Below are 22,279 nucleotides of genomic sequence, written 5' to 3'. Positions count from 1 at the left end.
ACTGCTATATTTTTTATCAGAACCAGTGAGGTGGAAAGTGATCTGATTTACTACAGACTCCTTCCCAACACTATGTCTCAGGCATCGCTCCAAGGCCTGCCCCTCAACCCCCTCCCCCCTCCCCTACCAGTTGAGCTGCTGGGCATTACCTAAATCACTCTCCAAGATGGCCGCCCCCTCCTCTCTCCTGCGTAATGTAATTTGTGCATTGAAGGTCAGCTGATTTCAGCACCATGGCAAGTCATTACTCTTGCTAGTGTTGTTGCCGTGACGAGTCAGCGCCTGTTAGAGATGGAAACAGAGACCGATGATATAAAGAGGGATGTTTATTTCAACTAGTGTTAACGATTCAGTGTATTCGATTCAATGGTTGAGTTTATTTTACTGAAAGGGAGGCTCACTATATGCATCCGTTTTCATTGTATCTTTGTATTATTCGACACAGTGGATGTTTTAACAATCTATTTACAATGCTAAATAAAACCTAATTGAAAAGGACGTTACCTTGAGTCCCTAACAGACCCTAACAAACCATCTACAGTCACCAGCAAGGCGAGGTACCACACCCAAATAGGGTAATTTCTTCCCCTTAATCATATCACAATGAACCAGATGAATACAGACAGCAATATAATACTTTTTTGTATTACAACTTTTTTGAAATATTGTATAACAATATGCAAATTAGGCATTATCTCATTAAATATGTGCATATTTGCATATACCACAAATCTATTTTTCTGGACACTCCAGGACCGGACTTGTATAGAGCAGATTGAGGATATACCATATACTTTTTTCATCTTTCTATCTGTAAAATACTAAAGACATTTACGGAAACAGAATTTTTGGCGCATATTTCCAGTGGTGGAAAAAGTATCCAATTGTCATACTTGAGTAAAAGTAAAGATACAGTACCTTATTAATAGAAAATGACTCACGTAAAAGTGAAAGTCACCCAGTAAAATCCTATTTGAGTAAAAGTGTAAAAGTATTTGGTTTTAAATATGCTTAAGTATCAAAAGTAAAAGCATTTCAAATTCCTTATATTAAGCAAACCAGACAGCACCATTTTCTTATTTTAAGTTACGGATAGCTGGGGGCATGCTCCAACACTCAGACATCATTTACCAACGAAGCATGTGTTTATTGAGTCTGCCAGATCAGAGGCAGTAGGGATGACCAGGAATGTTCTCTTGATAAGTGTGTGAATTAGACCATTTTCCTGTCCTGCTAAGCATTCAAAATGTAAAGAGTACTTTTGGGTGTCAGTGTCACGATCGTCGTAATGTGGAAGAGAGGAGGACCAAGGCGCAGCGTGATACGAATACATTCTTCTATTTAATAAACGAAGAGAAACACTAAACAGACTAATACAAAACAACAAAACAAACGTGAAGCTATAAATGACAAGTGCAGACACAGGCAACTTACATATAGACAATAACCCACAACCCACAATACAAAACAGGCTACCTAAATATGGCTCCCAATCAGAGACAACGCAAAACACCTGTCTCTGATTGAGAACCATATCAGGCCAAACACATAGAAATAGACAAACCAGACATACAACATAGAATGCCCACTCAGATCACACCCTGACCAAAACAAAACATAAAACATACAAAGCAAACTATGGTCAGGGCGTGACAGTCAGGGAAAATGTATGGAGTAGAAAGTACATAATTTTATTTTGGAATGTAGTAAAATACATTTATTTTTTATATTTAACCTTCATTTAACTAGGCAAATCCGTTAAGAACAAATTCTTATTTAAAATGACGGCCTACACCGGCCAAACCCGGACAACGCTGGGCCAATTGTGCGGCGCCCTATGGGACTCCCAATCATAGCCAGATGTGATACAGCTTGGATTCAAACCAGGGTGTCTGTAGTAACACCTCTAGCACTGAGATGCAGTGCCTTAGACCGCTGCACCACTCAGGAGTCCAAAGTAAAAGTAAAAGTAGTCAAAAATATTTATAGTAAAGTACAGATGCCCCAAAAAACGACTTAAGTAGTACTTTCAAGTATTTTTACTTAAGTACTTTACACCACTGCACATTTCCAAATAAAATCTTATCTAGAATCCAAATCTGACAATATAACAACAATTCCCTCTATACAAGTCTGGATAATATATCTAAGGGTAACCACACAAAATCTTGTGAACGCAGATGCTTCTGAAGCTGAGAAAAATCTGATGGCGTGTGGGAAGAGTCTGACTCAGGAAATGTCAGTTAAAGAGAAGTACAATGAATTTAGCCTCCCAATCACCAAATGCCTATTGAGACCCAATCACCATCTATCTCTTCAGTAAGTCTCTCAAATCAAATCAAGTTTATTTTATATAGCCCTTCGTACATCAGCTAATATCTCGAAGTGCTGTACAGACACCCAGCCTAAAACCCCAAACAGCAAGCAATGCAGGTGTAGAAGCACGGTGGCTAGGAAAAACTCCCTAGAAAGGCCAAAACCTAGGAAGAAACCTAGAGAGGAACCAGGCTATGAGGGGTGGCCAGTCCTCTTCTGGCTGTGCTGGGTGGAGATTATAACAGAACTATGCCAAGATGTTCAAAATGTTCATAAGTGACATGAAAATGTTCATAAGTGACAAGCATAGTCTCCTCTCCTCTCCTCCCCCCATCAGGTCTAAATAGGCCCTAGGCCACTTAGTATTGATGAGATCAATGGTAGGACCACTGCTGGACACACACCATATTCATTACTCCTCTACCGCAGCTCAATACACCACCACTGCTTAAAACAATCCATGCATATAAAGGTAATAAACGCCGGTACAGAACTCATTAGGAAGACACGGTAATTTAGAAGAACACAGACATTTCTCATTTCAACTGGTTCATGGTCTGTATGTGTTTTAGCATCAACATTAAGCCAAGCCAACAGGAAGATGTTGCTTTCGTCAAAATATTTGTTTTCAGCTAAACAGACACATACAAACCGCTCTCTGACACAGTGTGTGTAGGTTGTTCTCTCCTCCAGGTCTGGAACTCACAGCATGTGAGAGTCAGTGATAGGAAATCAATAAGTGATTAATATTAGTGGAGTGGGCAAGAGGCCAACTGTCAATCATGTGTCATAGAAGGAAATACAAGCAGCCTTGTAGCTTTCACATGACATGACTGCATCGAACAGGAAGTGAACAGGCTAATACACAAACACAGGGTGTTCTGGGTTGGAAAAGGTAATGTAGCAGTAAAAATATAAAGTCACCATAACTGGTGGACTATGCTGACATGGTCCCTTCAAATTAGAAACGTAGAGTGGATTTTACAAATTGAGTTTTCCCCCAGATGGATAGTGAGACAATAGGCAGTTTATGTTTGTGACAGGCAGCCTTTAGGGTTGACGTCTAGCAGGAGAGCTGTCAAGCTGAGACAGCCTGGAGAAACAAACACAGCCGCCGATACGTCACGCACAGCAAGCACACACCAGCTCTCCAGTGGCTGGTTGGCTAATACAACTGGTTGTATTCCTCAGGCTCTATCATGGCAGTATGACACTGCGGAACCAGTATGACACTGCGGATCTGACATTCCAGGTAGGATTGTAAATCTAATCAACTCCTTCCTTCTGCAGGGCTAATGAGAGCTAGAGGTCTGGTCCTCCTCATTCTAACAAGAGGTGTTATAGTCTGTCTTGGTTATCCTCTGGACAATGCCTATAGACAGAGATAGAGATATTGCATACACAGCATCATTATCGAACCTGTCTTGGATCACTTTAGTCTGTGAACTGCTCTATGTAATATACTGTAACAATACTATTTCCGTCCATTTTAAAGTGTGTAGTATATTTCCAGGATTATGGTGTATTTCCGTCCAGTATAAAGTGTGTAGTATATTTCCAGTATTGATGTCTATTTCCATTCAGTATAAAGGGTGTGGTATATTTCCAGTATTGTGGTGTATTTCTGTCCATTATAAAGTGTGTAGTATATTTCCAGTATTGTGATGTATTTCCATCCAGTATAAAGTGTGTAGTATATTTCCAGTATTGTAGTGTATTACGTCCAGTATAAAGTGTGTAGTGTATTTCCAGTATTATTTTGATCCAGTCTTAAAGGGATAGTTCATTCAAATTGAAAAATGACACATTGGTTTCCTTACCATGTAAGCAGTCTATTTACAAGGTAAGACAGCAATCCATGCTTTGGTTTAGTTTCCCTGGCAATGGCTGGCACTGTTTCCAAATGCTAACGTTTTATGCTAACGTTTTTGTGGCCCAAATCCTATTCTAGTCATGGGACCAATATTAGCATTTTTCGTGCATCATGACTAAATTATCTATAAGTGAATTTGGTGAACTTCACTATAATTTTTAGATACTTTTGGATGATTTGGACATGATAATTGCTCATATCGGTCCCGTGACTTGAATTGGATTTGTGTCACAAATGCTAAAACATTTGCATTTGGAAACAGTGCCAGAGAAACTAAACCAAAGCATGGATTGCTGTCATACCTTGTCCCTAGACTGCTTACAGGGTAAGGAAATATGTAATTTTGTAATCTGGGTGCACTATCTCTTACACCAGCTACCGGGAAGCCATTAAAACTCTGGGAATCATGTCCCTGGAGAGTAGATGGGAACAGATCTGCTTGACATTTGCCAAATCCCTGCAGAACTCCCAGTTTGCGGACTGGCTCCCCCCCAACTAGACAAAAGGTTTCTGGATGGGCTACCCGCAACAGCCACAAACAGACCACTCCTATGACACGCACAGGCCACTATCAGAACTCTCCCATTTCATACTCCACTAAACTGATCAATGCACACATCATATAGCCCAGTGGCCTAAGAAATGCCTACCTAACATTTATTTTGTAAAGCTGTCACCCCAAACCTTGCCATTGTAGTATTGTTGTTTTGTATATATTGCAGATTTTAGCATTTCATTATATTAAAAGTATTGTGCTAGTTTAGGATTTTACTATTGATAATTGTCTATGACTGTAAATTGGTGTTCAATTCAATGACTGCGAGAAACTAACTACTAATACTACCATTACCACTGCTACTGCTACTGCTACTACTACTACTATTACTACTACTACTACTACTACTACTATTACTACTACTACTATTACTACTACTTCTACTACGACTACTACTACTACTTCTACTACGACTACTACTACGACTACTACTACTATTACTACTACTACTACTACTATTACACTTACTACTACTACTACTACTACTATTACTACTACTTCTACTACTACTACTTCTACTATTACCACTACAACTAGTACTACTACTACTACTACTACTATTACTACTACTACTACTACTACTACCACTACTACTACTACTATTACTAATACTACTATTACTATTACGACTACTACTACTATTACTACTACTACTACTACTACTACAACTAGTACTACTACTACTACTATTACTATTACGACTACTACAACTAGTACTACTACTACTACTACTACTATTACTACTACTACTACTACTACTACCACTACTACTACTACTATTACTACTACTACTACTATTACTACTACTTCTACTACTACTACTACTATTACTACTACAACTAGTACTACTACTACTACTACTATTACTAGTACTACTACTACTACTAATACTACTACCACTACTAATACTATTACTACTACTAATACTAATACTATTATTACGACTACTACTACTATTACTACTACTACTACTACTCCTACTATTACTACTACAACTACTACTACTACTACTACTACTATTACGACTACTATTACTATTACTACTACTATTACTATTACTACTACTTCTACTACTACAACTAGTACTACTGCTATTACTATTACTACTACTACTACTACTACTAATACTACTACTACTACTCCCTGCTATAGCTTTGCTGTAATAACTGTACCAGTAATTAATGTTCCTGTCTGCGACCACTGGCGATAATAAACTGTGTCTGTGCCTGATGGACGCAGGCAGGCTCTGGAGTGTGTGTGTGTGTACTCAAACTGTATGCAGCACTTAGAGTAATGTAAATACCACTGGCTATTGCTAGACCTCCCTACTCTTACTACTCTAATTGGAAAAGCACTGTATCAACATGCTGTAGCTGCAATTACATAATTATTTCTCTCTCTCTCTCTCTCTCTCTCTCTCTCTCTCTCTCTCTCTCTCTCTCTCTCTCTCTCTCTCTCTCTCTCTCTCTCTCTCTCTCTCTCTCTCTCTCTCTCTCTCTCTCTCTCTCTCTCTCTCTCTCTCTCTCTCTCTCTCTCTCTCTCTCTCTCTCTCTCTCTCTCTCTCTCTCAGGTGTGTCGTTCTGTAGGGCCAGATGTGGATGTGAGGCCTGTTGCTCCTTAGAGCTCCTCTGAGAGTCTTCTGTCTGCTGGACCAGAATGCACTGTGCTCATTATGAGATACTGGGGTGTCAGACTCTCTAAGGAGCATTACTTAAACAAGCATTTGTTAGGGTAAATAGGGATTGAAATGGAAACAGAGTTGCAATGGACCCTTCTTCCTTCCTAAAGATGGTTGGTAAAAGCCAATAATTTCAGTGGCAGTAACACGGAACCCAAACTGGCTGCGCCATCGTACATAAATGTATTTTGTCCCCCCACACCAAACGCAATCACGACACGCAGGTTAAAATATCAAAACAAACTCTGAACCAATTATATTAATTTGAGGACAGGTCGAAAAACAAACATTTATAGCAATTTAGCTAGCTAGCTTGCACTTGCTAGCTAATTTGTCCTATTTAGCTAGCTTGCTGTTGCTAGCTAATTTGTCCTGGAATATAAACATTGAGTTATTATTTTACCTGAAATGCACAATGTCCTCTACTCCACCAATTAATCCACACAAACTGGTCAACCGAATCGTTTATAGTCATCTCTCCTCCTTCCAGACTTTTTCTTCTCTTGACTTTATATTGCAATTGGCAACTTTCATAAATTAGGTGCATTACCGCCACCAACCTATTTTGTCTTTCAGTCACCCACGTGGGTATAACCAATGAGGAGATGGCACGTGGGTACCTGCTTCTATAAACCAATGAGGAGATGGGAGAGGCAGGATTTACAGTGAGATCTGCGTCAGAAATAGAACTGAATTCTATTTTAACCCTTGGCAACGCAGATGCTCGTTGGCGCGTGCGAGCAGTGTGGGTGATATAATTGATGATATAGATTTCTACATTTATTTTGCAACGCTCGCCCACGCAGCGTGAGCGGTGTAGTCAGCCTGTAAGTCATACAATTAATGGCAGCATCCAAAGAGCTTGATGTAAAATGCTTTTGAACTTGTCTCAACTCCTCTCTTTGGCTTGTCACCAGGGCTTCCTAATGAGTCCTAGACATGATGATTTGATTAGATTTATATGATTCCAGAAGAGGAATAGATAGGTTTGAGTGGTATCCAAGAGTGTATCAAACGTGTGTGTGTGTGTGTGTGATTGGAAGATTTTTACACCAGAGCTTCCACCACATCTTTACAAACAGTTCCTCCATTAGACAGAATAAGTCATGAGCTGTGCTGCAGGGCTGTGTGTGTGCGTGTGTTTGTTTGTGTGTGTGTGTGTGTGCGTGCATGTGTGTGAGAGAGAGAGATAAAGTGTGTAAATGTCTGTGAGAGAGAGGTACATTGTGTGGGACAACTCAAAGGGAATTCTCTGTTACTTCAAACAGGGAGGAAACTTCAGTGAGAACAAATTGAGAACCTCAAGGCCTGGGGCTCAGCCTGCAGTCTTCTCCATGATGTAAAGAGAGAGTTGGATAGGGAGAGAGAGAGAGAGATAGAGAGAGAGAAGAAGGAGAAATCTCACATGCCACTGTTGCCTGTCTGGGAGTTCAATCTGAGGATTGTGACAACAAACATATTAATCATGTTGGGAGTCACTAATCCAGAGGACCAGATAGTGTAAATGAAAGAAACATGAAAGACTGAATGTGTCTTTAATGCACTACTAAACAGAATAGGGTGCAACTTCAGATTAGCCCCAAGCCTTATTGAGATAATGATACAGGCTCAGGTGGTAAAGGGATGTGACATCATGAGGTGACATGACATCACAACCATCTCAGGCTCGTCACCTGGAGACAGATCATATTTCTCAACAGAGCTTGTTCCGACACTTACACTAACGATATATATAATGACATTATTTATAATGAATAATGGCATGTATATCCAATGTCATTACATTGTGTTAGTCCATTAGGTGCATGCATAGGCGTGAGTAATACCACTGTGATGTTAGCCTGAATGGTATGTAAAGAGAAGTGGAGTCCAATGTTTATCAGTATTTCCCAAACACCAGCATTACATTGAGACCAACACATGCACACAAGCTCACACCATCAGACACACTCACCACCCACTGTCTCTGTGTTTAATTATCCTGACGGAAAGGTGCGGCCTTGGGTTTCCCAGTCCTCTGTGATGAGTTCATGATCGAGGGGTGGCGGGGAGAACAAACACACAGTCTGTCTCTATTTCATACTCCAACCAACGTTCATGAAATGAATGAGTCAACTGGATCAGGAGTCAGACAGGGTCAGGGCATGGGAGGAGGTCTTGTATTCAGACCAGGTCAGGTGTGTCAGTGTACTTTATGATCTGGTTTGGCATCACAGTAGGCTGTCGAGTGTGTATGTGTGTGCGCGTGTGCGTGTGCGTGTGTGAGTTTGGCAGGCTGTCAGATGTGTGTGGGATTGACCAGTAGAGTGTTTAATCTGGGGTTCTGGAGAGAGTCATCAATCAATAACCATCACTGCTGTCAAACCTGCCAACACACACACACACACACACACTCTCAGTATATTGGCATATCAGCAGAGAAATCAGATTGAGGTATGTCTGTCTTTTCACTGTTCACTAAAGGGTAGGTTTGATGCCCTGAACAGAGATCACCGAGGTAGGGAACTTATGAATAAAAAGAACTCACTGGAGCCGAATAGATAGTTTAGAGAGAAAAGGGAAGACCATGGGGCATCAAATTGTTAGTTAGTCTCGCTTAAAGCGTTGCGCTACCCAGAGCTATAGAAACAGCCAGTCAGTACTCTCTTTATACTAGCTGTGTACAGATAAAGCTCTCACGACACTGATTATATAGTGCATTCGGAAAGTATTCAGACCCATTGACTTTTTCCACATTTTGTTATGTTACAGCCTTATTCTAAAATTGATTAAGTAAAAATGTTCCTCAGCAATCTACACACAATACCCCATAATGACAAAGCGAAAACAGGTTTTTAGAAAACCTTATTTACATAAACCAGACCCTTTGCTATGAGACTAGAAATTGAGCTCAGGTGCATCCTGTTTCCATTGATCATCCTTGAGATGTCTCTACAACTGGATTGGAGTCCATCTGTGGTAAATTCAATCGATTGGACATGATTTGGAAAAGCACACACCTGTCTATATAAGGTTGACAGTGCATGTCAGAGCAAAAACCAAGCCATGAGGTTGAAGGAATTGTCCGCAGAGCTCCGAGACAGGGTTGTGTCAAGGCACAGATTTGGGGAACGGTACCAAAAAATTCTGCAGCATTGAAGGTCCCCAAGAACACAGTGGCCTCCATAATTCTTAAATGGAAGAAGTTTGGAACCCCCAAGACTCTTCCTAGAGCTGGCCGCCCAGCCAAACTGAGCAATCGGGGGAGAAGGAACTTGGGAGGTGACCAAGAACCCAATGGTCACTCTGACTGAGATCCAGAGTTCCTCTGTGGAGATGGGAGAACCTTCCAGAAGGACAACCATCTCTGGAGCACTCCACCAATCAGGCATTTATGGTAGAGTGGCCAGACGGAAGCCACTCCTCAGTAAAAGGCACATGACAGCCCGCTTGGAGTTCGCCAAAAGGCAACTAAAGGACTTTCCGACCATGAGAAACAAGATTCTCTGGTCTGATGAAACCAAGATGAAACTCTTTGGCCTGAATGCCAAGAGTCACGTCTGGAGGAAACCTGGCACCATCCCTACGGTGAAGCATGGTGGTGGCAGCATCATGCTGTGGGGATGTTTTTCAGCGACAGGGACTGAGAGACTTGTCAGGATCGAGGGAAAGATGAACGGAACAAATTACAGAGAGATCCTTGATGAAAACCTGCTCCAGAGCGCTCAGGACCTCAGACTGGGGCGAAGGTTCACCTTCCAACAGGACAACACCCTAATAACAGCCAAGACAATGCAGGAGTGGCTTCGGGACAAGTCTCTGAATGTCCCTGAGTGGCCCAGCCAAAGCCTGAACTTGAACCCGATCGAACATCTCTGGAGAGACCTAAAAATAGCTATTCAGAGACGCTCCCCATCCAACCTGACAGAGCTTGAGAGGATCTGCAGAGAGGAATGGGAGAAACTACCCAAATACAGGTGTGCCAAGCTTGTAGCGCCATACCCAAGAAGACTCAAGGCTGTAATCACTGCCAAAGGTGCATCAGCAAAGTACTGAGTAAAGGGTCTGAATACTTATGTAAATGTGATATTTACGTTTTTGTTTTTGCTTTGTCATTATGGAGTATTATGTGTAGATTGAAAAAAACTATTTGATCCATTTTAGAATAACGCTGTAACGTAACAAAATGTGGAAAAAGACAAGGGGTCTGACAACTTTCCAAATGTAATATGTATGTATGTAATATATAACACGAATGAAAGACAAACGATCAATAAGCTAAATAATATAATTTATTTACCTCACATATTCATCACCATCATTTTTATGGACACTGCATAAATAATAAATAAATTCTTAGCTTTTATTTCTCCTCACCAAAATCATTTCTAACGTTGCATTAAAAAGTATGTTCCATTTGTTCATATGCTGACTTTGTTGGTATATACAGTACATGTATCACACAAAAATATACATTGCCATTTACAACATAGAAGCACATTTAGTATAGCCAGTCGAGCAACTGACATGATTATGTTTCTTATTCTTTAGTTTAAACAATGATATTTTTTCCAGTGATAAAAGATAAAACAGCACAGAGTCAGTCTCCTTGGTGAAGGAGAGGAGACTTTACATCCACATTTTGTACAGATTGCCTGGACACACAAATCCACTCTGACACTTAGAATAGCATCAGACCAGCTCCCAATACTACCCAAATTAAGGCCATAATTCAACAGATTCAAACTATAACTTAAGACTGTAAACACCAGCAGACTTTACCAGCAAATACAGTAAGAGGAGTCAACCAGAGAACAGAAATACTCAACAACATCAAGTAACAACTGTAATTTCCATCACAATCAGTTTTCTGATTGTTTTCTCTGACCAACGTTTTGGTCAACAGACCTTCCTCAGTGTTCACCCATCAAACTGTAATAACTGTGATAACAGATAGGTAGCTAATTCACTCAGCATAGGACCAGCTCTGCTTCCAATCACTACAACCACTGACACCAAAACAACCAGTGCTGTTATTTTCCTGTCTCAGCTCATAACCAGCTAAAAAACACTAATCAAATGTCCTCAGGGCAGATGGACAGAGTGGACAGAGCAGAATTTAATTGATCCTGCCAACGGGTTATTGATACGATCCCTGGAGGGGCAATCACAACTCAGCCTCCACAAGCCCCCCTGCCGCTCTGCAGTCAATGACAGTTTAGAGGGGAACAAACCATCATGGGGCCACTCTCAAATGGCACCTTATTACCTATATACACTACACTTTAGTGCACTACCCAACCTTATGTGGCTCTGGCCAAAAGTAGTGCACTACGTAGGTAATAGGGTGTAATTTCAGGAAGCAGATTACCTAAAGCCACAGCTAGGTCCAATTTCAATCAGTACACCCATTAATAAAGCATTAAAGGCTTGTTCACCTATATTACTAACACATACTGTAGTTTCTCAGTAAAACCTGGCACTTATAATCTGATATAGGACTGTGAAATAAAGCAAGCGTTCCCCTCCAACACAACAACACAGTATTGAACTTCTACACCTGCAGAGAGGAACATTTTGGCACATGGACAACATGGAACAGAATTTGGGTTTGTCTTTTCAACCCTGTTCAAATCCAGTTACTATGAAAATAATGTTAGTACTGAATATTTTAACCTGTACCTGGTGATTGTGTGTAAATTGGATTAAGAGCGCACAATTTAAAAAGAGCTTGAAATCTATTTGTTCTCAATAATTAAAAAACAATCAACGGTTTTGAATGACTGATATTCATATCTAGGTCTATGTACAGCATGGACTCTAAAATCATTATTGCTCTATTAGTGAATTAATTATAAGTAAACTAGGAAATAATTGAAAGATTACCTTCCGACACACATACCTAATGGAAATGAATTTGCACAAACACACACAAACGCACAAACACACAAACACACAGACACACACTTAAATATTGCACTATTCTCATCACCCTCTGGGCTGGCGTCCCTCTCAGACCTCCCTAGTGAGACAGACAGACAGTTATCTGTAAACTCTTGTGGACAGATATCTGCGCGTGAACCATAGAATCTTTTGTGAAGGGATTGGATGCATTGGACAACAAGCAGCAGTAGTTCCAGTGTTTGGGTTTTCGTCACTGGTTATTTGAATGTATCAGGAAAAGGGAAAAGGCGGTGCTTAAACTGCTTCGCTTCTACTGCTTCGCATGTGTGCTTTGGCTTCGCAAACCGAAAACTCTCAATTTCTAACACATATAGACCCAGAATTTAACCACGCAGCTGAAATTACGTAAGATTTAAATTCTGGGTTAACCAAGATCAGTTATACTTACCTTTACATGAACTCAATTTACTGTAGCAGCACTGAAAACCGAAAACTAAAATGGCGGTGGTGTTTGCTTTACAGACAGTGGTTGATATGATGAGAACACGAGGGGGTTGGATGGCTAGATGGACCCTTTCCCTCTCTCCTCTGGACCTCAACAAACAGCTGTCGATTAACGATGACTTTGATGAAGAATCTTCAGATCAACCTAATTAATTAGTCTTCTTTCTGATGTAATATTCACAGAAGTCACATCTCCTAATGAATTCTTCTCCGTACTGTATGACAGGAGCCGTCTGGTGTTGTTTACATCCCACTGTATCCTGCCTGTTGGTTTATACATCTGAGCTGAGTTACATTGTGGGAATAAGCTAATAGAGAACGATGTGTTTTTTATCATACTTTCCTTTAGTAAATAATGTGTGCATTCATGGATATTTGAACAAAACGTCTTGTAATGTTTAATTAACTCAATGAGGAAGTGTTTGTGTGTGTGTGTGTGTGTGTGTGTGTGTGTGTGTGTGTGTGTGTGTGTGTGTGTGTGTGTGTGTGTGTGTGTGTGTGTGTGTGTGTGTGTGTGTGTGTGTGTACCTGTGGAGGATCCTATGAGGACAGAGGGGACAGCCATGACCAGGCACTGAAATCAGAAAACTAAAATGGCGGTGGTGTTTGATTTACAGAGAGTCAGTCAGTGGTTGATATGATGAGAACACGAGGGGGTTGGATGGCTAGACAGACCTGCTCTGGGTCTCAGTAAAGGCTCCATATCAGGGCTGGCTAACCCTTCTGTTGGAGAGCTATTGGGACATGCAGGCTTTTTCTCCAGCTCTACTATAGCACACCTGGTTAAGCTGTTTAAGATCCTGTTGAGCAGCTGATTAATAACATCAGGTATGTTAGAGCAGGAGCAAAGATCTGCAGGATGGTATCTCTCCTGGAAGGCTGGCCACCCCTGACCTTGGCTCTACTTGGTTCTGGGTCCAGGTCTGGCTCTGGGTCTTGGTCCAGGTCTTTACTTCCTGGTCTCTACTTCCTGGTCTCTACTTCCTGGTCTCTACTTCCTGGTCTCTACTTCCTGGTCTCTACTCATGGTCGTTGTTTAAGGACTCGGGGCTGGACTCCTCATCGTCACTGAGAGCCTCTGTGTTAGTAAATGTCCCGGCCAGTGCGTTGCTGAGGCGCGTTTTGACCGGCGCCATCTCCGACAGGATGATGTTGTCACTACTGACCAGCGTGGTCTTGTCCATGATCTCCTTACTGTGTTTGGACACCACCGCATCCATGAAGTCATACTTATGAGACAGAGTCCCAGACTCAAACAGGTACTTGAGCAGGTAGGAGAAGGCCACGTTACCCAGGAAGGAGGCCAGCATGGAGACCGTTTTAAAGGGGAAGCGCTGCTGGATGAAGTACTCCACGTCTCCAGTCAGGTGGTGGATCTTCTCCTGTTGCACCCAGCCGGGGTAGTAGATAAAGGGGGGTAGTTTGAGGTAGGGTTCTCCTCCCCCGATACGCAGCAGCAGACCGAAGACATAGCCGGCCACCGAGCCGTACGTGTTGGTTCCCTTGATGAAGAGCACGCTGAGCAGCTGGGGGAAGATGATAACATACACCAGGTCGGAGCTCAGGTACCACAGGCCATACACGGTCCCCGTTAGCAACGCCATGGCGGTGGCAAGAGCGCCGAACACAAAGATGGTGATACGCATCACCCACACGATCTCACGGTCTGTCGCCTATTGGGGAGGAAGGAGAAGGAGGAAAAAGCCTGTTTCAGTTTTTCTATTTTCTGAAAATGTCTATTTTCGTTAATCTCTCTTCGGTTTAATGTACAAATAACCTGCATGAACATTTTTCATAAAACAGTGTAGTTTCTGTTAGATATTAGTTTGTGACACAAACCAGCATATTGAATAATTAGATTTGAATATCTGGCTGTGACTTATTCACAGAAGGCCCCAGCACTGGACAAAACCTTCCTGGAATCTTTATGACTGAATTATTTACTGAAAAAGCATTATATTCAGAAACAGAAACAGCACTTTAGTGTTGAATTTTTGCATCTATATGTGTGGTGTGTGAACTCACAGATTGTCTGAAGGCCAGCTGGTAGATGTTTCTGGCGAACATGGAACTGGCAGATAGAATGGAGGAGTCAGCTGATGACATCACAGCAGCAGACACCGCTCCCAGACCAAAGAAGGAGATCCAGGGTGGGCACAAGTGCTGCAGCACGATGGGCAGGATCATATCTGATTGGTCCTTCTCTTTGGGAGGAATTGCCCCATATGTAGTCTGGTTCCAGTCTGGGAAAGACAACAGTCACAGCTAGTAGTTTACATACTTTTAGACCAAAATGTATATGGGCAGGCTTTATAAAAGGTATATGTCCAGGGGTACTCAAATCCGTACAGCACATGTGTTTGAATCTGGCTGTTAGGTAATATCTCTAGTTTAGAAGCCATATAAAGACACTATTGTAAACATTTAATCAGCGATGACAGGGACTGCATGTCTCTCCACAGAGGAATAAATCATCAGTCCATCAGAACATATCTGAGTACCTTATCTCCCCCTCCATTCTTCCACTCTCCCCTTCCCCGTCTCCTCACTCGTCCGTGACACCTACTCTCAGTCATACCCTCAGTCCGTCTCTCACTCGCTCTCTATCTCTTTCGCGCTCTCTCTTTCTCTCTCTCACTCTCTCTCCCTCCCCCCTTCCCTCTCTCCTCTGGACCTCAACAAACATCTGTTGATTAACGATGACTTGATGAAGAATCTAATTAATTAGTCTTCCTTCTGATGTAATATTCACAGAAGTCACATCTCCTAATGAATTCTTCTCTGTGTTGTATAACAGGGGCAGTCTGGTGTTGTTTACATCCCACTGTATCCTGCCTGTTGGTTTATACATCTGAGCTGCACTACATTGTGGGAACAAGCTAATAGAGAACGATGTGTTTTTGTATCATACTTTCCTTTAGTAAATAATGTGTGCATTCATTAACTCAATGAGGAAGTGTTTGTGTGTGTGTTTGTGTGTGCATGACTGGGTGTGTGTGTGTGTGTGTGTGTGTGTGTGTGTGTGTGTGTGTGTGTGTGTGTGTGTGTGTGTGTGTGTGTGTGTGTGTGTGTGTGTGTGTGTGTGTGTGTGCGTGTGTTCATGTGTGTGTACCTGTGGAGGCTCCTATAGCTCCTATGAGAACGGAGGGGACAGCCATGACCAGGCAGCCTGCGGCAGCAATAAAGGACAGTACCTGGGCGTAGGTAGCTGAAGAGGCAGAGAGAACCCGTTGAAAATACACCTGCCACGGTATCCCCCCCAACATCTAGGGCCAGAAACACCACAGTCAATACACACAATACAAAACAAACCAACACACAGCTTTATAGTGAATACATACTCCAAACCTAACCATAATTACATTATAGTCAATAGAATTTGCTGATAATTATAATGACTGATGATATACCAGAAGACAGAAGTTGTCGATCCACATCCAGGTGTCTGCTGAGTCTATCTTACCCAGCCAGGGTGTCTGGTACACAGCCTCTTTAGCTGTCACACTGATGCTTGACACGGCTGGGTTGGACAGGGCAAATGGCACACTGACCCACTGAGAGAGACAGACAGACAGCGAGAGAAAGACAGAGATGAAATAAAGATGAATTGCCTTTCTTCCGGATTGTGGAGCTTGGCAAATCAATACATTTTCCCAGGCAAATTCCAGTGCTGTTGGACTCACCAGTCCCAGGAAGATACAGAAGAGTTGGACCACGTCAGTGTAGGCTACAGAGTACAGCCCTCCCACCAGGGTGTAGAAGATAGCTATTAGGGCTGAGATCACCACTGACATGTTGATGTCAATGTCCACGATCACACTCAGAGTAGCTCCTAGACAAAACACATGGACATGCACACATACACAATCAGCTGCCATTTTCCATGAAGATTTTTCATTTTAATTGATGATGTTGAAATTGAATTGTCCACAACCCTGACTCTCAGACTGTGGCCTACCCAGCGCTGACAAGATGGCAGCGGACCAGAAAATCTCCCCCATAAGCGCCGGAATGAAGAGCAGCCCCCCCATACGCTTCCCGTATATCTGCTGGAACGGGTCCAGCATGGTGACGTATCCCCGGGAGCGCATGGGCTTGGCGAAGAACAGGCCACCTGGAGCACGAGAGAGACACATCATTAAGGAACTTCGGTCACTAAAGTAGACGACAGAAAGTGTTGAACATGAATTTATCATGTTCTTACCTACTACCAGACTGAGGGCGTATCCGAAGGGAGCCTGTGCCCAGGCCAGGCCGAAGTCAGGCAGGTAGACATACTCCGCCGTCCCGTTGATGTAGCCGCCGCCCACCCATGTAGCTGGAGGAGAGGGTCATCACAGTTCAAGATACAAATATGTAACACACATTATTTAGCCTTGCACACACAAACAAAACATATGACATGGTTGAATTGTTTTTATAATGTTATGTTTTCCATAGATTTCATTTTAGAGCCACAACGTACGAATAAATTGTACAATCAATGTCTTACAATCAAATATATTGATAATATTTGGTATATTGGTAACGTTTAATATTTAGTCAATACATCACAGAGCGTTAATAATCTAGATGTTGTGCCACGTTAATAAATCGAATTAATTCATATAAAATGCTGAGTTAATATCAAAAAGTTCACGTAGATCAATTATTTTCATGAGCATTTCTCTAACTCGCGGAAAATAAATAATTGATGACTTTTCGCTCCTAAACAAGCCCGTAACTCCAGGGTCTGTTATTAAAATAGCATCAAAGACATTAGTTAGAAAACGCTCTGGGTCTTTCATGAACTCTTGCGTCAATTAATGTTGCTCTCATCAAAAACAGGGCTTTAATTCTGCCAATGATGCTAGGGGGATTTAAAATAGCCTGTCAATATATTCTGTTCTCCAATTCGATAGAAACAGCTGTCGTCGTCGATGTTTAGGTATTTGATTTTTGCCAGTGCCTATTGTAACAATTGGTGGGAACGTGGGTAAAACCAGTCCGGTGCTAGTCTGACTGAGCACCGGAAAAACAGTCAGCGGCATCTGTCTTTATACGTCAGTTGTCATTCCGTCATGTGAGGAACATGACTGATTTAAATTCCCCCATCTAAAGTTGACAGCGGAAATATTTGAGCAAACAAGGTACTATATGCCTCTCCAACAACAGGGCTGGGGTAAATTCAGTTTTTATTTCAGTCAATTTAGCAAGAAGAGTATTTTATACATGATTTCAAAACAACCGTATAGACAACAATGAGATATTTTAAATTCAAAACTGAATTAGCCCCATGCCCCAACCCAGCCTCTCCAGGCAGTTGAACCAGGTCACAACTCACCGGTCATAGTGAATCCACCGACAAACAACCCAATGTCCCTCCCGCCCACCATGATGGTTTCACTGCGGTCCTGGCCCTCCGACACCCCAGAGTTCTTGTTCTTCCACGCGGCCCATATCCCCACGCCCAGAATCAGCAAGTAGAAGATCACTATAGCCACGATCCCCTCGGCGTGGACGGCCATCCTCTTCCACTGCCGTGATTAGTCTTTGTGCGAGTAACGGCTTTTCATTGAGACCTGTGCCAGGGATGGAGAGGTGAAGAACAGAAGCCACCTAGCCACTCCCCGTGAAGAAGCCTAGTCATCAGACCCACAATCAAACCTGTATCTTCTTAAAACAAACAGCTTTAAATGTGTTATTGCTTCATTGGCTGATTAATAATAATTTGAAATTGTATAGGCTTACAATACTATTTGACATGTGGGCTCTCTTTTTATACTCCCTTGTTGAAGATTTTGTGAACTGTTTGATTTACAACAAGTTGACCATGTACATAATACACCGAATAATGATTATGGGTTAAACAATAAGGTTTGATATGTGCGTAAAATACGCATAACGCATCCCAGAGCGCGCGCCCAGACAGAAAAATATAGTGCAGAGATCCCAGACATTCTAACGGATGGGTCTCTTTCTGTCACATCAACAAAATCAAAGAAGCACTTTCAGGTATAATTCCTGCTGAAGGCAGGGTTTTCGGGAGCTGCTAAAGCAGTAACATCGACTTCCTTTCAAAGATCCGCCACTCTTTCACATACACCTGCACTTCAGCTCATGGCTATTCTACTGTAATGTAATTAAATCTGAGTCGACATAGTTTGGCTACAGTTAATTAATAAACCATCTGAAACAAAATACATGTAAAGACAACTGTTTGGAGAACGAGGTAGTGCCCCATCCAGGGCACAGAGTGGGTTTCTCCTACCTTTAGAGTTGTCTCTTCAATGTATGTCGGCGGGTGGTTCTAAAAGTGCGTCCAACTGACTTTCCAGAGAAGGAAAAATGTTAGAACTCAACGTAATCCACGCCACCCGTGCGTAATTCCCCGGTGTGGTTTATACACAGTTTGGGGGCTGAGAGAAAGAGGGGTGGGGGGGTCAGAGGCTGTGAAAGACTTGAAAGGGAAAGGGGGTGGGGGGTTGTTTATCAATAAGGTTGACAGGTTGTGTAGACGAGGAGAGGCAGCCAGTGAAGGTCTCCCAGGGAAGGACAGAAATAGCATATAATTGGGAATGGCATGACGCACACCCAGGTGAAAGATGTCTTATAAAACACCCGGTTGGAATGGTTAACTCACCAGGTTTCATTTAGCGGTGATTGACGTTCACACAGGTGCCAATTGAGGCGAAATGGAAGCACTATGCTTTTTACGCGTGTGAATATTGAGACAGTGAGCGGTTAGAATGTCCGATAGACGGCCTCTGTCTTGCTACATCCAGTGTTGGCGTATAACAATTATATTATTTATTAATCTGGTGAAACATGGGCCGTCCTATGCAGGATAACGTCTGACATTATAGCCATTTGCCCAACTGGAACGATAATCAGTCAGATTAAACATGTTTAAAATGCATAAATTAGGCAATACACCTACGCCAACATTGGGCTAATTTCGTGTGCAGTGAGTAGCTCTGTGTGCGGTTCGTTATTGCTACAGTGAATATACGGGATAGGCAGCTAGCCATTCCTCAATAAAGGATTTGGAGGAGAATGTCGCGATTGCTGTTGCTATCCATGGTGCTGGAATTTGGAAACAGGCGCGGGCGTCTGAGGGCGTTTCCATCCAATCTATCAGTTTTCTGTCTGTTCATGCAACTTACTTAATGCAAGTACAATAATACTATTAAAGTCCACATTTCATAAAGGCATTGTCTAATTTCAAAGAGCAATGGACCTCTTTTTGCATCGATGATTGGAAAGGTATTTCCATTTCTATATTAAGACTGAACATGTTGACCAATTTAATAAATAGGCTACCGGACAGCTGACTTCTCTGTTCTGCCGACAGCTCCGACTAATTGGCCGTGCTTTATGTTGACAGACTGCTAGAGAGAGAAACCATAGCTTCAGAATACATTAACAACTCATAAACATGTCCACGCGCCTGGCGCGGCTAATAGCGCAGGTAGAATAAATCACAATGATAGAACGAAACGTAGTGTGAACATTAAAAAAGCCAGCCTTTACTGAAAACGATAGTCGAAATTTTAAAAACTCAAATTTAAAGGGACTTTGTCTTGGACTTATTGAGATGGGGATTGGACACACTTATTGGAAATTCTAGGAACCTTTTCATTTAGTCAATGTATAAATAAAACTACTTTCTAAGCTCACAGCTTTGACTACATGCCTGTTTCATTCAGCACAAGTTTGGTATGAGCCAGGCAATGAGAAGCCGAAGTCTTTCTTTCTTGAACAGTGAACGCCACTCACCTTCTAGACTGCTGGCGCCACCATGTGGTCATCATATGCCTTGCACAGATCACATTTCGTACACGTTTTTGTGCTTTGGCCCAGTAGGCTACTGTACACTACCGGTCAAAAGTTTTAGAACACCTACTCATTCAAGGGTTTTTCTTTACTAGCGAAGACATCGAAACTATGAAATAACACATATGGAATCATATAGGAAGCAAAAAAGTGTTAAATCAAAATATTTAAATATTTGAGATTCTTCAAATAGCCACCCGTTGCCTTGATGACAGCTTTGCACACTATTGGCATTCTCTCAACCAGCTTCATGAGGTAGTCATCTGGAAGGCATTTCAATTAACAGGTGTGCCTTGTTAAAAGTTAATTTGTGGAATTTCTTTCCTTCTTAATGCATTTGAGCCAATCAGTTGTGTTGTGACAGGTTAGAACATAGCCCTATTTGGTAAAAGACAAAGTCCATATTATTGCAAGAACAGCTCAAATAAGCAAAGAAAAACAATAGTCCATCATTACTTTAAGACATTAAGGTCAGTCAATACGGAACATTTCAAGAACTTTGAAAGTTTCTTCAAGTGCAGTCGCAAAAACCATCAAGTGCTATGATGAAACTGTCTCTCATGAGGACCCGCCACAAGAATAGAAGACCCAGAGTTACCTCTGCTGCAGAGGATAAGTTCATTAGAGTTACCAGCCTCAGAAATTGTAGCTCAAATAAATGCTTCACAGAGCTCAAGTAACAGACACATCTCAACATCAACTGTTCAGAGGAGACTGTGTGAATCAGGCCTTCATGGTCGAATTGCTGCAAAGAAACCACTACTAAAAGACACAAATAAGAAGAAGAGACTTGCTTGTCCAAGAAACACGAGCAATGGACATTAGGCCGGGGGAAATTTGTCCCCGTTCACCCACGCGGTGTGGGTGAACGGATGATCTCCACATGTGTGGTTCCCACCGTAAAGCATGGAGGAGGAGGTGTTATGGTGTGGGGGGGCTTTGCGGGTGACACTGTTTGTGATTTATTTAGAATTCCAGCATGGCTACCACAGCATTCTGCAGCGATACGCCATCCCATCTGGTTTGGGCTTAGTGGGGCTATCATTTGTTTTTCAACAGGACAATGACCCAACAAACCTCCAGGCTGTGTAAGGGCTATTTTACCAAGAAGGAGAGTGATGGAGTGCTGCATCAGATGACCTGGCCTCCACAATCCTCCGACCTCAACCAAATTGAGATGGTTTGGGATGAGTCAGACCTCAGAGTGAAGGAAAAGCAGCCAACAAGTGCTCGCATATGTGGGAACTCCTTCAAGACTTTTGGAAAAGCATTCCAGGTGAAGCTGGTTGAGAGAATGCCAAGAGCGTGCAAAGCTGTCATCAAGTCAAAGTGTGGCAATTTGAAGAATCAATCAATCAAATGTATTTATAGAGCCCTTCTTACATCAGCTGATGTCACAAAGTGCCAGCCTAAAACCCCAAACAGCAAGTAATGCAGGTGTACTGTAGAAGCACAGTGGCTAGGAAAAACTCCCTAGAAAGGCCGGAACCTAGGAAGAAACCTAGAGAGGAACCAGGCTATGAGGGGTGGCCAGTCCTCTTCTGGCTGTGCTGGGTGGAGATTATAACAGGACATGGCCAAGATGTTAAAATATTCATAGATCACCAGCAGGGTCAAATAATAATAAGTGGTTCTAGAGGGTGCAACAGGTCAG

General features: G+C 42.1%; 1 protein-coding gene across 1 annotated transcript; it reads right to left on the bottom strand.

The window, feature by feature from the left end:
• Positions 1-10,676: 10,676 nt before the first annotated feature.
• LOC139546551 (high-affinity choline transporter 1-like) lies at positions 10,677-19,239 on the bottom strand. The gene is made up of 9 exons (XM_071355056.1): positions 19,061-19,239; positions 18,134-18,371; positions 17,015-17,128; positions 16,769-16,924; positions 16,494-16,642; positions 16,221-16,364; positions 15,923-16,076; positions 14,836-15,053; positions 10,677-14,483 (listed from the first exon to the last, which is right to left on the bottom strand). The coding sequence occupies exons 2-9, from the start codon at positions 18,315-18,317 to the stop codon at positions 13,830-13,832; spliced, it is 1,773 nt and encodes a 590-aa protein (XP_071211157.1). The 5' UTR covers positions 18,318-18,371; positions 19,061-19,239; the 3' UTR covers positions 10,677-13,829.
• Between the last annotated feature and the right edge of the window lie 3,040 nt (positions 19,240-22,279).

The sequence above is a fragment of the Salvelinus alpinus genome, chromosome 20, assembly GCF_045679555.1.
Source record: "Salvelinus alpinus chromosome 20, SLU_Salpinus.1, whole genome shotgun sequence".
Classification (NCBI taxonomy): Eukaryota; Metazoa; Chordata; class Actinopteri; order Salmoniformes; family Salmonidae; genus Salvelinus; species Salvelinus alpinus.
The sequence above is the reverse complement of the archived record's forward strand: the minus strand, read 5'-3'. Positions and strand labels throughout refer to the sequence as shown.

What these genes read in the sequence shown, in the direction of transcription:
- LOC139546551 (XM_071355056.1), bottom strand. Translation starts at nt 18,317, where the DNA reads ATGGCCGTCCACGCCGAGGGGATCGTGGCTATAGTGATCTTCTACTTG. An exon ending in TCGACAACTTCTGTCTTCTG is followed by an intron (nt 16,077 to 16,220) that starts GTATATCATCAG and finishes TTCTGGCCCTAG; the next exon opens with ATGTTGGGGGGGATACCGTG. An exon ending in AGCTATAGGAGCCTCCACAG is followed by an intron (nt 15,054 to 15,922) that starts GTACACACACAT and finishes TGTCTTTCCCAG; the next exon opens with ACTGGAACCAGACTACATAT.